Genomic DNA, 14,507 nt, shown 5'->3' with positions numbered 1-14,507 from the left:
CCCGCCCCACACCGGCCCCCGCCAATCACAGCCCGGGCACCGCCCCGTCAATCACAGCCCGGGGACCGTCCCGCCAATCACAGCCCGGGACCCGCCCCACACCGGCCCCCGCCAATCACAGCACGGGACCCGCCCATCACTGCCCAGGCCCAGTCCTCCCAATGGTTTGGTTGAGTAGGCGGGAGAAGTGGTAAATTTGGAAAAATGTGAGGCAATGAATGTATTTGGGGAGGGAAAACAAAGCAAGGGAATATACAGTTAGCGGGAAGTTATTGAGAGGGGTTGAGGAAGTGAGACATTGGAGCCCATGTCCACAGGTCCCTGAAGGGGGCAGGACAGGTGGACAAGTCAGCCTGCGGAATGCTTTCCTTTACTGGGCAAGATATTGAGTACAAAAGCAGGGAAATAATGATGGAACTGTATAAAACGCTGGTTAGGCCACAGCTGGAATTTTGTGTACAGTTCTGGTGACATTACAGGAGGGACTAATTACACTGGGAAGAATGTAGACGAGATTTACAAGTATGTTGCCAGGGCTTGAAAATTGCACCTAAGAGAAGGCTAAAAGGGTGACCTAACTGAGGTGTACAAAATTATGAGAGGCCTGGACAGAGTAGACAGTAAAGATTTGATTCCCCCAGCTGAGGGGTCAATTACCAGGGGGCATGGATTTAAGGTGATTGGTACAAGGATTAGAAAGGACATGAGGAAAAACTTTTCCACCCAGAGGGTGGTGGGTGTCTAGAATTCACTAATTAATTTGGTAGTTGAGGCTGAAACACTCAACTTATTTAAAAGGTACCTGGATCTGCATCTGAAGTGCTGTAACCTGCAAGGCTACAGACCAGGTGCTGGAAAGTGGGAATAAAATGAGCGGCTAGTTTTTTTTCTTTTTGGCCAGCGCAGACAAGATGGGCTGAACGGCCCCTTTCCGCACCATAACTGTTCTACAGTTCTATCTGGCAGGCTCCCATCCAATTCACTTATGTTCATCAGTCTAAGATGTTCTTTGCACTTACCACTGTGAATCCTGTGGGCTATAAACCGGCAGAAAAAGTGATTCTTTTTGTCACACCGGTCAGTATGACTAAGTTTAGCAGGTGCCTGATGCAGCTCTATCACACGACCTGGGAATCTTATAAAGTGACACTCCATCCAGCATAGAATAAACTCAGTATTTTATTAGGAAAAAGCCATGTTTTAAATAAGTACAGGAAACAGATGGGTCAATCTGTAGAAGAGATAAAGGAGCTGTATTAAAGTTTCAGCTTGCTTGCTGAAAGCTCTCTGTGTTTGTTCTGCTTCTTGGCTCCGATCTTGGCTCCTTTCAACTCAGCTTTCACTTGGTCTTGTAACTGGGAGAAAAAGGCCTTTGACGAGCGTAGAGTTTTGTCTTTCCCTTCATCCTTTTAATAGTTAAAAAAAAATTGAGTTAGAGTCCACTTTTGAAAATTTGGCTTTTCCTTCCTGATGAATTACATTGGGAAAATAAAGGCATAAGAATACAGATTGTTCCATACAATGCTGCATTGTGCCAAGGTCTACTGTAATAAACAGGAGCCCCTATTCAGGGTACTGATGCCTCAGGCAGTAACTAAAAGGAGTGACTTTAGAAACTCTTATCTAAAGGAGTAGATAACCTAGTAAATGATTAAGTAAGAGGGGGCATTCAAGAACGCGCAAGTAATGCCAAAGTATGCAATTTGGGCAAGCAAACTGATCCAAGGTTTTGAGATAAAATAGCGAATGCTAGAAATACACAATGGGTCAGAAAGGGGAGGTCAGTATTCAAGTCAGCTCTTCATATAAGGACCCAACCATAACATTAACCTATCTTTTCTCTCTCAGATGGTGACAGCCTGCTGTGTAGTTTTTTTTTAAACTATAGGGAATTTGAAGGGGAATAGAAGCAAGTTAAATGACACTGATGGTCTGTTTGAAATTGCAGTGCTGTACATGGAAGGAATTTGGCCTGAACATTTTGTAAAGCAAACATTTGCTGGCAATTTATTCAGTCACTCCTTGCTGTGAACAGGAACAATGAGACTCACAGGGTGATTACCTGGCGAAGGAAGCAATCATTGAAAGGAAATAAAACATTCCAAAATTAATTTAATCTCTCCTTCTGACATATTCAACAGCCTCATTAGACTGCTGACCTGCCTCCAATGTCCATCACCATACGACAGTACTCACCTTCAGCAGCATCGCCTTTCCTTCCTGGGTCAATTTCCTCACTTTTTCAGCATTCTTTTCCTTCACTTGTTTATTACTCAGCTTCACATTCAGCTTCTCCAATACTTTCTGACGAGCCTCCTTCTCTCGTAATCGGAGACGTTTCAGTTTTTTCTTCTTCCTTCTTTCCCGTTTCTTGTCTGTTGCTGTCTTTTCGGTGTCTCCTTGGAGGTCCCCAGCTCGACCCTTCTCCTGTAATTATCAGCCCAATCAGCACTGCGACACTAACTGCAGGTCTTGCATCTCATTCAATACAATTATAAACCAGCTTCCATACAAAACTGCCTCGATAATAAATACAATAAACAGCCTCTATAATAATAGCAATAAATCAGCTTTCATAGAAAAACACATCTTACCCATCATCGCACCCCACCCCCCTCCCACCCTGTAGAGCCTCGCTGGTGCTGCAAATGCGATGAATCTCAACCATAATCCCAATCCTGATCCCGTTCTCATTCAAAGTGTGTATACCCATTTTCCAGCATGGAGTCACTAACACAATTAGGAGCAGAGGTTCCTTCTCTAAAACCAAAAGCGTAGAGAGTAATGTCACATTTCTTCTCCAGCTGGTATCAGTTAAAGGCTGGGCACTGCAGGGCTCAATGCCATTCCAGGGAGGGACTTAATGCTGTTTGCCTTTATATTACCTTCCTCTTTAGTTTCTTACCTTGACTTCTTCTGGCGCCAGTAGAGTGGCATCACTGACATTCACTGGTGCCACTTCCTCCATACTAATGGATGGCAGGTTAGAGACCACCTTCACTTCAGGCACAGGCTGACAAAAGAAAAAAAGTGTCATTACAAACTCACCCCTGATTACCAGGAAAGATTAAGCAACCTTTGCCCTCCTACCCTGCTCCAAGGCCAGCTGAGGACGCAGTTCAATGTGCAGAGATGCTCAAAGTGACCTGTCCTCCAGATATGGCAGCAGACAGAAACTGAATTTTGCACAGCACAAAGATCAGAGAGTCAGAGTGTCGTGGACTGCAGGATTAAACCTGGCCTTTGGGCAAGTGTGTGAGGGTCACAAACTGACTGCATTCAAACTGTAAGTGCAGTCCACTACACAAAAACAAAGTTTAAATGTCAAGGAAAATACTGAGCACTTGAACTGTAGACTTTATGTTTTGGCGCCAGAGTCTGAACATTCAATTCTACTCCAACAGCAAAGGGAATGAGTGCTTATGATTTTACCAGTTCTCTTTGACAGTCTGCACTCTGATAGTCTTCCCAGCTGAGACCTAACTCTTGTTGTTTACAGTACCACAGGTATTGCTCATATGGTACCACATCCAGGTGGTAATTCTTCCTATGTGTGCTGAGATTAACAGATATCCAATTACATTTTCCAGCAGGGGTCACAGGGTAGTCCAGTAGAGCAGGAACTTTAGTTACTTTCCCCTTTACCAGGGTGCTGAAGCGCATTATGGTTTCCCCTCCTCCTGCAATCAGCTAAATCAGCACAATCCAGAAACAGTGCGTGAGATCTTGCTGATCTGAACTGCTTCAGCAGCCAGCCAGTTCCAGTCACACTGAATGTAAAACATCAAACAACACAACGGGGATAATGACCGTATCCAGTGGATGTCAGTGTGGCCCGGGAGTAGACAACAGCTGTGCCCTTGCAGCGGTGGAGTTAGGCAGTCTATGCTTGTCTCCAGTTAACCTCCAATGTTCCTTTACTCACCGGTTTTGGTGTGAACTGGAAGTTTGAGAGTGCATCTAGTTTAAGGAAAAGGGAATCCATCGACTTCTGGATCTCAGCATGCTGCAGGTTTTCCTCTGCTTCAGACTTTTGCTGCAATAATAAAAATTTAATTTAAAGATCTGGCAGGCACACAGCCAACCAACAGCTAGCTGATCTCTCAGACTCATATGACAACAGACTGTAAATCTAACATTTGACTCTCAGTAACTACATTTATTAATTACAACTTAATCCTTCCAAATATCACATTTCTGTTAAACAAGCAACTATACATATTCCTCTCCAAACTCTCTATTGACAAAGTCCAAATATTTTAATTTTTGTCAATTATATCCTCTACTGAAGGTGCTGACTCTCACTGGGGGACAGTTCCTGAAGGTGCTGACTCTCACTGGGGGACAGTTCCTGAAGGTGCTGACTCTCACTGGGGGACAGTTCCTGAAGGTGCTGACTCTCACTGGGGGACCATTCCTGAAGGTGCTGACTCTCACTGGGGGACAGTTCCTGAAGGTGCTGACTCTCACTGGGGGACAGTTCCTGAAAGTGCTGACTCTCACTGGGGGACAGTTCCTGAAAGTGCTGACTCTCACTGGGGGACAGTTCCTGAAGGTGCTGACTCTCACTGGGGGACAGTTCCTGAAGGTGCTGACTCTCACTGGGGGACAGTTCCTGAAAGTGCTGACTCTCACTGGGGGACAGTTCCTGAAGGTGCTGCCTCTCTCTAGGGGACAGTTCCTGAAGGTGCTGACTCTCACTGGGGGACAGTTCCTGAAGGTGCTGACTCTCACTCAGGGACAGTTCCTAAGATGCTGACTCTCACTCGGGGACAGTTCCTGAACGTGCTGACTCTTCTTAGAGGACAGTTCCTGAAGGTGCTGATTCTCCCTGGGGGACAGTTCCTGAAGGTGCTGACTCTCACTGGGGGACAGTTCCTGAAGGTGCTGACTCTCACTGGGGGACAATTTCTGAACGCGCTGACTCTCACTGGGGGACAGTTCCTGAAGGTGCTGACTCCCACTGGGGGACAGTTCCTGAAGTTGCTGAATCTCACTGGGTGGCAGTTCCTGAAGGTGCTGATACTCACTGGGGGTCAGTTCCTGAAGGTGCTGACTCTCACTGGGGGACAGTTCCTGAAGGTGCTGACTCTCACTGGGGGACAGTTCCTGAAGGTGCTGACTCTCACTGGGGGACAGTTCCTGAAGGTGCTGACTCTCACTGGGGGACAGTTCCTGAAGGTGCTGACTCTCACTGGGGGACAGTTCCTGAAGGTGCTGACTCTCCCTGGGGGACAGTTCCTGAAAGTGCTGACTCTCACTGGGGGACAGTTCCTGAAGGTGCTGACTCTCACTGGGCAGAACAGTTCCTGAAGGTGCTGACTCTCACTGGGGGACAGTTCCTGAAAGTGCTGACTCTCACTGGGGGACAGTTCCTGAAGGTGCTGACTCTCACTGGGGGACAGTTCCTGAAGGTGCTGACTCTCCCTGGGGGACAGTTCCTGAAAGTGCTGACTCTCACTGGGGGACAGTTCCTGAAGGTGCTGACTCTCACTGGAGGACAGTTCCTGAAGGTGCTGACTCTCATTGGGGGACAATTCCTGAAGGTGCTGACTCTCACTCGGGGACAGTTCCTGAAGCTGCTGACTCTCACTGGGGGGACAGTTCCTAAGGTGCTGACTCTCACTCGGGGACAGTTCCTGAACGTGCTGACTCTTCTTAGAGGACAGTTCCTGAAGGTGCTGATTCTCCCTGGGGGACAGTTCCTGAAGGTGCTGACTCTCACTGGGGGACAGTTCCTGAAGGTGCTGACTCCCACTAGGTGGAGTGGGATAGTTTTAATGGAACAGTTCTTGTTTGTTACCACACCCAGCATTTATTGCGTATGGCTAAATGCCCTTGAGAAGGTGACGGTGTGCTGCCTTCATGCACTGCCTCAGTTCATGTGTTGTAGGAACACCCACAGTGTTGTTAAGAAGGGAGTTCCAGGATTTTATGCAACTGTGCCAGGCATGATTGCTGAGCCCGATTCTAGTCCAGTTTCCTGTGTTTAATCTAGATGTTGAAATTGTTGTACTTCCATTCAAATTAATCCTTTGTTCAAACCTCATCTAATCCCCAAGGTGTTTGTGCCTCCTGAGATCACCTAAAATTATTACCTGAGTTTGCTTTAAATATTCTTGCTCGTAGACTTCAGCCAGACTCAGCTTGCTTTTCTCATGGTCCAAGGTAAGTCGCTTTTTGTATTCAAAGATCTCATCTTTTGGTTTTTCTTTACGTACAACATCGTCCCAGGCCTGTAACACAGATCACATGATGCTTACCTATGAACAACTGATTAATGGCCATTCTTAAGTAGCTGTAATCAACAGAACTTACAAGACAGAAATAGTGCAGAGAACTGGACCCAACCAATTCCAATATGAGTTAAGTTAAAAGGAACCTTGTGGAAAATCCACTGTTTCAGGCAGAGTAAACATATCAATACTGAACATTCACCTCATCAATCCTAGCTGAAACAGAAAATGCTGCACATGTACATCAATACACAAAGTGAAGAGGCAATGAACACTTAGGATGGGGACCTCATCACAGCTCCAGCCGCCACCCAAACTGGTCCACCTGCTAACTGCACTCCTTCCTTTTCACCATCAGCCTGATTGACCTGCAATACCTATTCTAGGATTTTGTGTAATTTCTGATTGGAGGAAAGATAATTTATCCCAAAAGGGGACATTCAGTCCTTGTCAACAGAAGCAAAGTTAGGAACTGGTTTTCAACAGTTCCATTTTCCTTCTTTCTTGCCCCATCTTTAACCACAGCAATTAGAATATTAAACTATTAAATCTAATGCCATAATGCCAACCAAATGCAGCAAAGTGTTCCCTTTCCATAACTTCCTCCACACTGGCACATTACATTAGTGCTTACCTCAAGGTCACAGCCTTGCCTTTGATCTGACCAATTGGCCTCATTTATCCTGTTCATCATTTAGAATAGCTCAATGAACGCCTCCCACACTGATCTCTCTGCTCTTGCACACAAAATGGAGCGATATATTCTCAACTTAATTACACAGCTATACCCCTCCCAGATTCCAGGGCCGAGAAAGATCTACTTTTAATTAGAGATGGTAGTAATTCAAGCATACAATTCATTATAAATTTGACATATATGTGAATCGTTAATCTCCACAACTTTCCATTCTTTACAATATCTTCATTTTCCACTCTATTAGCTGCAGTTATCTTTTGTGTTTTTCACACTTTGTTCTACTTTAGATTAAGAATCTATTTTCTTGCTTTTCACGTTTGGTTTAAACGGAACCACATTTTCTCTGAAGCACTCCAGTGGGTGAAACGTGTGAATACACCACACTTGGCAAGCACAAGCTGCCCACATAATTAGGCACCAATGCACAGTTAGAATATTCCAAGCCATCAGTTGCTAGGCATACTAGGGTACGTGGCACTAGCTGTTAGGTTGGAGATTTTCCTGAGTAACTTATTTCACAGCTTCTTGCTGTCAGTTACTCAGGAAAATCTCCAACCTAACATAAGCTGGTCCAGGAGTTACTGACAAAAGCCTTCCACTGACCTGGTCTTTAATCCTCTGCATAATAACATCCTCTAGTTGAAGTGTTGTCTCCTCAGTGATGACAGGAGCTGAGAACAGAGATCAGAAATTAGTACAAACTCAATACAAAGTAAACTCTAACACAACTTTAATGTTTCAGGTCAGAACTATGAACTCTGATAAAAGATCACATACTTGAAACGTTAACTCCCTTTCTCGCTCTATAGATGCTGCCTGGCCTGCTGAGAATTTCCAGCATGTTCAGTTTTAATTTCAACGAAGCTTAATGCTAGGCCAGTAAACACACTGTCTCATACATCCAGACATACCAAAACCAAATGAGTGGTCTTTGCCAACCCTCCCGCTTCCCCAGTTTCAAGGTGAATGTGCGAGGGCAAGACATACCCTTCCTGACTGCATTGTCAAACAGGAGGTCCTCCTCCAGCAGGCTATTCTCTGGTCGTTTCTGGGCACTGACCTCTCCCAGGAGCTGCCAAGGCTTCTGTTCCAAGGCAGATTTCTCCAGCTGCTGGATTTGTGTGTTTAGCTATAGGAAAAAAAACACAACGCTGGTTACCTGTGGAATTACACTGCATAGAAATTACATGCTGGACACCAGCCATTCACCCAAGCAGCCCATGTCAATGCTTATCCTCCACACAAGCTATTCTAATCCCATATCACTGTTCTTTTCCTTCAACCACTAATCCAACCTATTCCTAAACTAACTCTGCAACCTCTCAACCCTGAGTAAAAATGTTTCTCCTGCTCTCTGTCCTAATAATTTTACATTTAATCCTACATGCATATCCCCTCAATCACCAGAACAGTCTTTCAATCTACTCTGTCCAATCCCTTCATAAGTTTAACTTCTTGTAACAAAAACAGTCCGGATTTTTCTAGAGCAAAATATTGCAGATGTTGGAGATCTGAAATTAAAATAGAAAACACTGGAAATACTCTCAACAGGTCAGGCAGCATCTATGGAGAGATAAAAACACCTGATTTTTTTTCAAGGCTTTGTATTAAGACTTGTAACATCATCTCTTGCTTCCCCACAAATTTAAAATTCTCATATTTATGTTTAATTCCCTTCACAGCTGTTACCCTCCTTATCTCTGCAACCTTTTCAGCCATACACCATCCACCCCAAAAATCCCTTTCCCCCAACTGCAACCCTTAGTGTCTCCCCTATTCTCATCACTCCACTATTGGTGGCCGTACCTTCAGCCATATAGGCTCTAAGCTCTGGAACTCCTCTCTAAATCTCTTCATCTGCAAGACCCTCCCTGACCAAACTTTTGGTCATCTCCCCAATAACTCCTTTGGGGGCTCTTTTATATCTCAGGGAAGTGTGTTGACATTTTCTTTCAGCTGAAAGTGGGTGTGGATATTGTGCCCTGTGCCTGAATTAATTGTCATTCCAATAATCACCTTTTCTTGGCGTTTTTCGAAGACTGATTTTGCCTCTTCTGGCTTCTTTCCTCCTATCTCATTGGCCAATTCTTCCACATCACTGTCATCTGACAGGTTAAAACTAACTTTCTTGTGGGCCCTCTTGGCCTCTAGGCTACTCTCAGATTCAGCCATCTCCTCCTCCTGGTCTCTGGGTTACAGAAAAAAAAACAAATTAATACAACAAATCAATATGGGATCTACATTCTAGTTTATAAGTAGAATACATCTATTTTCAGCTTGTACTTATGTTATTATGTGCTAATTAAGCATGATACCACAAATCAAATTCTTACAGATTACCAGAGAGATGTGTGTGACACAGACCAATTGCTGGTGCTGTGCAGCTTATAATTCTTTCAACAGCTTCTACAGGACTCTGTTGCCAGTGGTTCTGAGGACCAGTGAATCCGGTGGCCCAGAATCCATCCCATCGCTAATCTCATTTACACCATTAGTTGGGCTTCTACATCTAGTCTCAGTGCCATGACTAATTGTACATGAATAAAGAGGGTCAGCAATCCAGATGCATATCATTAAAAGCCAAAGCAAAGAGAGAACAGTTAAGATCAATGGGCGCTGGACTTCATCATAAGGTACAGAATAAAAACCAAGACAGCACCCATTGCAGACACACACTGCTGATAGTCTTCAACTGGAATATGGCGTCTGGAGGAAAGTCCAGCAACAGAAACCTGGATCATATGTGGTACACAGGAAATGGCAAACAAGGGTTATATTTGCAGGTGATGAGGAGGATAAGGCCTAATCTGTTACCCACTGTTGACCAGTTGTCGGACACTCAGTTTCACCTAAGACAGGAAGAGTCACCTGAAATGGATCATTCTCAGGATGACAGGCTGTTACTAGTGGGGTACCGCAAGGATAAGTGCTAGGCCCACAGCTGTTCACAATCTATATAAATGATTTGGATATGGGAACAAATTGCAATATTTCCAAATTTATTGATGACACCAAACTGGGTGGGAACGCAAGTTGTGAGGAGGATGCGAGGAGGTTCAAGAGGACTTGGACAGGCTAAGTGAATGGGTTAGAACATGGCAAATGGAATATAATGTGAATAAACGTGAAGTTATTTACTTTGGTAGGAAAAACAGAAAGGCAGAATATTTCTTAAATGTCGAGAAGTTGGAAAGTTCAGTTTCCAAAGAGACCTGGGTGTTCTTGTTCATGAGTCACAAAGTTAGCATGCAGGTGCAGCAAGCAATTAGGAAGGCAAATTGTATGTGAATGTTGGCCTTCATTGCAAGGGGATTCAAGTACAGAAGTAAAGATGTCTTGCTGCAGTTACATAGAGCCTTGGAGAGACCTCACCTGTAGTATTGTGTACAGTTTTGGCTCCCTTATCTACTGAAGGATATACTTACCACAGGAGTGCAACAGAGATTCACCAGGCTAATCCTGGGACATCAGGATTGTTTTATGAGGAGAGATTGAGCAAACTGGGTCTGTATTCTCTAGAGTTTCGAAGAATGCGAGGTGATCCCATTGAAACATTCAAAATTCTTATAGGGTGTGACAGGGTGGATATAGATAGGATGTTTCCCCTGGCTGATGAGTCTAAAACCAGGAAACATAATCTCAGGATAAGGGGAGGCCATTTAGGACTGAGATGAGGAGGAATTTCTTCATTCAGAGGGTGGTGAGTCTTTGGAATTCTCCACCCCAGAGGGCAGTGGATATGGGGATAGTGCGGGAAAGTGGAGTTGAGGTAGATGATCAGCCAATGATCTCATTGAATGTCAGAGCAGGCTTGCTGGGCCGAATGGCCTACTCCTGTTCCTATGTTGAAATGTCAGAGGAATGTCAGTGATGCTGGAGTTGGATCTAGTGCCTAAAGGTGGGGGTAAGAGGAAATGGAGAAAACAACTTCAGAAAACATACTCATCGATTTCTTCCCCCTCCTCAAATTTTTCTGGCTCTGGTTCCCCTTCTGCCTCAATGCTTTCTTTCTCCTCATCGCCATCTTCTTCTATAGGTTCCTCATCCATGTCTGGGTTGAAGAAATCCTTGTACTGCAGGTTCCTGGAACTCTTGGTCTGACAAACAGCAAACAAAATTCAAACATGTAAAAACAGTAATACAACAGAGTTCCTTACTCTGATCTTAAGTCACAGAACATCACTTTGCACAACCTGCAGCACTGGGTACATCCTGCACACTGGCCACAGCTGACCTCTATCATCCCTTACTCAGAGTTGTAAAATTCAGCTGTCTGACTCTGTGTTCTCTCATCCTGTCTCTCCAATCCATGTCATTGATATCTACTGAAGAGATTAAACTCTCGCTGTTACACTCTTCTCCAGATGTCTTTGTAATCCAGATGTGTGTGAGGGGGAGACTGAGAGCAAGAGAAAGGAAGAGAAAACACAAGAGAACATCTCTGAGATAATCCAGCTGCCTTCAAACTGAGCCATTGTGATCCTTACGCATGGAGTGTTCCTGTTGGCCACAGTCTCCCTGTAGGGACAATTCCCACTTATCCAAGTCTAGAGAGTTCCGCAGAAGTTGGCAGGAAGTGCTTTGCTGCAGTTGAACTAACTGCACCCACACACCTTACTTACAGTATTATCTGAAGCCTAGAGGAATGAATCCCAACCCTAGCAACAGGTCAATCCAACCAAGTCCCAGTAGTAATCCAGACTGGTTGGTTGATCAAGTCCCAGGGTACTGTGGATCAAGTTTCAGATTACAGAGACCATGAGATTCTTCACCAGCATGTTGTCTTGGAACTACCTTGATCCTATGCAAATAGCTGTGGAGCTCCCTCTTCCACCCCATCAGGATAGTCACTAACTGGTAGCAGAAGTTTCGCACTGAACCCCATGGACCAGTGATCCCACAAGCAGGAAATGCAGAGTTTCAGCAAGAGCTATATCCCTGTAACCCAGTTATGGGAGTCACTGGATATGGATAGACGAGTATGTGCGCTCAGACTATGTAATGCACCCTTTCCCCCAAAGTTTTCAGTTTCCTCGTCAACTGTATGATAGAAATTTGCTCCAGTGAAGGCTGAAGAAGAGTGGGCTTGAAAGACAGAGAGAACTACAACACGCATCAGGAACATGGTTTTGTCTGTGAGCAATATTATCAGCATGTGGTTACTTCGTTAAAGATCTTCATTTGAACTCCACCCACAGGTAAATACATTATTAATGTGGTACCCAGTGATACAGTCCAGTGGCTCAATCCCCAGCCTGTGCTAAGCTAACTCATCTCAGCAGGGAGAATGGCGAGGTTGCAGAATTTTCCCAGCAATCCTGGGGTAGAGAGAGGAAAAACAGATCAACTGGGGACCCTGATCCTGGTCACAATTGAGTGAGTATCTGCACACTGGATGAAGGATGTGCTGCCTTCCACGATCCAGTAGCCTACTGCCTCTCATTGTTTCAGCTCATACCTAAAGAATGGCCATTAGTCAAGGTACTGGAGACTGATGGGTATCCATGAAACTATATCACGACAGGGATCAGCACCGGCGGCAAGCTGAATACTGGGTAAGATAATTACCTTTATTTTAGTCTTTGTTTTCAGGACAAGTTCTTCATCTTCAGAGGGAATATCTTCAAAATAATCTATTTCTTCATCATCATCATCTTTCTGCTTCTCTTCTTGCTTCTCAACTTTCTTCAAAAAATCTTCCATTTCCGAAAGTCTAAAGAATTTATCGTCTAGTTCTGAGCTACTGGCAAACCTTGGGCTCTTTCTCTGGAGTTTAGTCCTTTTCTCAACTTCATCAATATCAAAGTTGAGGTCAGAATCTTCATCACTAGGATTTTCTGTTTGAACACGTTCCCTTTCCACTGTCTGCTTTTTTGACTCTTCCTCCTCCCCATCACTCCCCTCCCCAATCTCACCATCTGCTTCTGCAGACTCGTTATTTTGGAACTCTTCCTCAGGAGCTTCAATCTCCACATCTCCTGTATCAATCAGTCTGATAAGAGTGTCCTGAAGTAAAAAAGCCACTGTATCCTTGAAACAGTTTAAGACCGAATTGTTCTGCAGTTCAATCTCCTGCCAGATCTGCTCCTCATCAAACTGTTCTACCACCAGCTCCTTCAGCGGGCTTCCAGCAGTAGACTCTGGCTCTTGCGCCTTCTGAAAATCGTACAGCTCCTTAGTGAGAACAGTGAAGTCAGACGCCAAGCCATCCTGTACACTAGGAGAGAGAGAGAGAGGGAGAGTGTTAATCCAAAATCTCACCCTCAAACACAACAGCTCAGGATTCACTTCTTACATATTCCATTCTGCCACCCGCCAATCTTCTCACAAACATGTTGACTCCTGTGGTTCTACCAAGGTGCAAACCTGGTGGAGCGCTCCTGGTCAGTATAACTGAGATCCGGACTGCGCGCTCCTGGTCAGTATAACTGAGATCCGGACTGCGCGCTCCCGGTCAGTGTGACTGGGATCCGGACTGCGCACTCCCGGTCAGTGTGACTGGGATCCGGACGGTGCGCTCCCGGTCAGTATAACTGAGATCCGGACTGCGCGCTCCCAGTCAGTGTGACTGGGATCCGGACTGCGCACTCCCGGTCAGTATAACTGAGATCCGGACTGCGCGCTCCCGGTCAGTGTGACTGGGATCCGGACTGCGCGCTCCCGGTCAGTGTGACTGGGATCCGGACTGCGCACTCCCGGTCAGTGTGACTGGGACCCGGACGGTGCGCTCCCGGACAGTATAACTGAGATCCGGACTGCGCGCTCCCGGTCAGTATAACTGGGATCCGGACGGCGCGCTCCTAGTCAGTATAACTGAGATCCGGACTGCGCGCTCCCGGTCAGTATAACTGGGATCCGGACGGCGCGCTCCTAGTCAGTATAACTGAGATCCGGACGGCGCGCTCCCGGTCAGTATAACTGAGATCCGGACGGCGCGCTCCCGGTCAGTATAACTGAGATCCGGACGGCGCGCTCCTGGTCAGTATAACTCGGTTCCATAAGTGGCTCCTCACTGGACTCCGGAGCCGCTGTCTCCCTGCCCCGGTTACCCGATGGGGAGCTCGGGCCGCCCCGGTTACCCGATGAGGAGCTCGGGACGTCCCGGTTACCCGATGCGGAGCTCGGGCCGCCCCGGTTACCCGATGGGGAGCTCGGGCCGTCCCGGTTACCCGATGGGGAGCTCGGGCCGTCCCGGTTACCCGATGCGGAGCTCGGGCCGTCCCGGTTACCCGATGGGGAGCCCGGGCCGTCCCGGTTACCCGCCCCGGGGAGCTCGGGCCGTCCCGGTTACCCGATGGGGAGCTCGGGCCGTCCCGGTTACCCGCCCCGGGGAGCTCGGGCCGTCCCGGTTACCCGATGGGGAGCTCGGGCCGCCCCGGTTACCCGATGGGGAGCTCGGGCCGTCCCGGTTACCCGATGGGGAGCTCGGGCCGCCCCGGTTACCTGAGCAACAGCTCCGGCCGCTCCACCGCGCGCTCCAACCGCCGCGCGCACTCGCCCAGCGCCGCCATCTTGCCGCCCGGGTGTAACACTGAGATCCGTCCCCGGAGCTCCGAGCCCCTCACATCCGGTTC

At 46.6% G+C, this 14,507-nt stretch overlaps 1 protein-coding gene across 1 annotated transcript; it reads right to left on the bottom strand.

Moving 5' to 3' along the window:
* Positions 1-1,161: 1,161 nt before the first annotated feature.
* Positions 1,162-14,490, bottom strand: mphosph10 (M-phase phosphoprotein 10 (U3 small nucleolar ribonucleoprotein)). The gene is made up of 11 exons (XM_041178501.1): positions 14,377-14,490; positions 12,502-13,150; positions 10,876-11,030; positions 8,950-9,121; positions 7,921-8,062; positions 7,537-7,604; positions 6,099-6,236; positions 3,926-4,036; positions 2,906-3,013; positions 2,197-2,427; positions 1,162-1,406 (listed from the first exon to the last, which is right to left on the bottom strand). The coding sequence occupies exons 1-11, from the start codon at positions 14,442-14,444 to the stop codon at positions 1,257-1,259; spliced, it is 1,992 nt and encodes a 663-aa protein (XP_041034435.1). The 5' UTR covers positions 14,445-14,490; the 3' UTR covers positions 1,162-1,256.
* Positions 14,491-14,507: the final 17 nt, after the last annotated feature.

This window comes from Carcharodon carcharias, chromosome 32 (assembly GCF_017639515.1).
Source record: "Carcharodon carcharias isolate sCarCar2 chromosome 32, sCarCar2.pri, whole genome shotgun sequence".
Classification (NCBI taxonomy): Eukaryota; Metazoa; Chordata; class Chondrichthyes; order Lamniformes; family Lamnidae; genus Carcharodon; species Carcharodon carcharias.
This window is presented reverse-complemented; position numbering and strand designations above follow the sequence as displayed.

Excerpts from the sequence above, each read along its gene's own strand:
- mphosph10 (XM_041178501.1), bottom strand. The coding sequence starts at position 14,444 with ATGGCGGCGCTGGGCGAGTGCGCGCGGCGGTTGGAGCGCGCGGTGGAG. Across the intron at positions 7,605-7,920 it reads TGACAATGCAGTCAGGAAGG|CTCCTGTCATCACTGAGGAG; the intron begins GTATGTCTTGCC and ends CTCTGTTCTCAG. Across the intron at positions 6,237-7,536 it reads TGCAGAGGATTAAAGACCAG|GCCTGGGACGATGTTGTACG; the intron begins GTCAGTGGAAGG and ends TCTGTGTTACAG.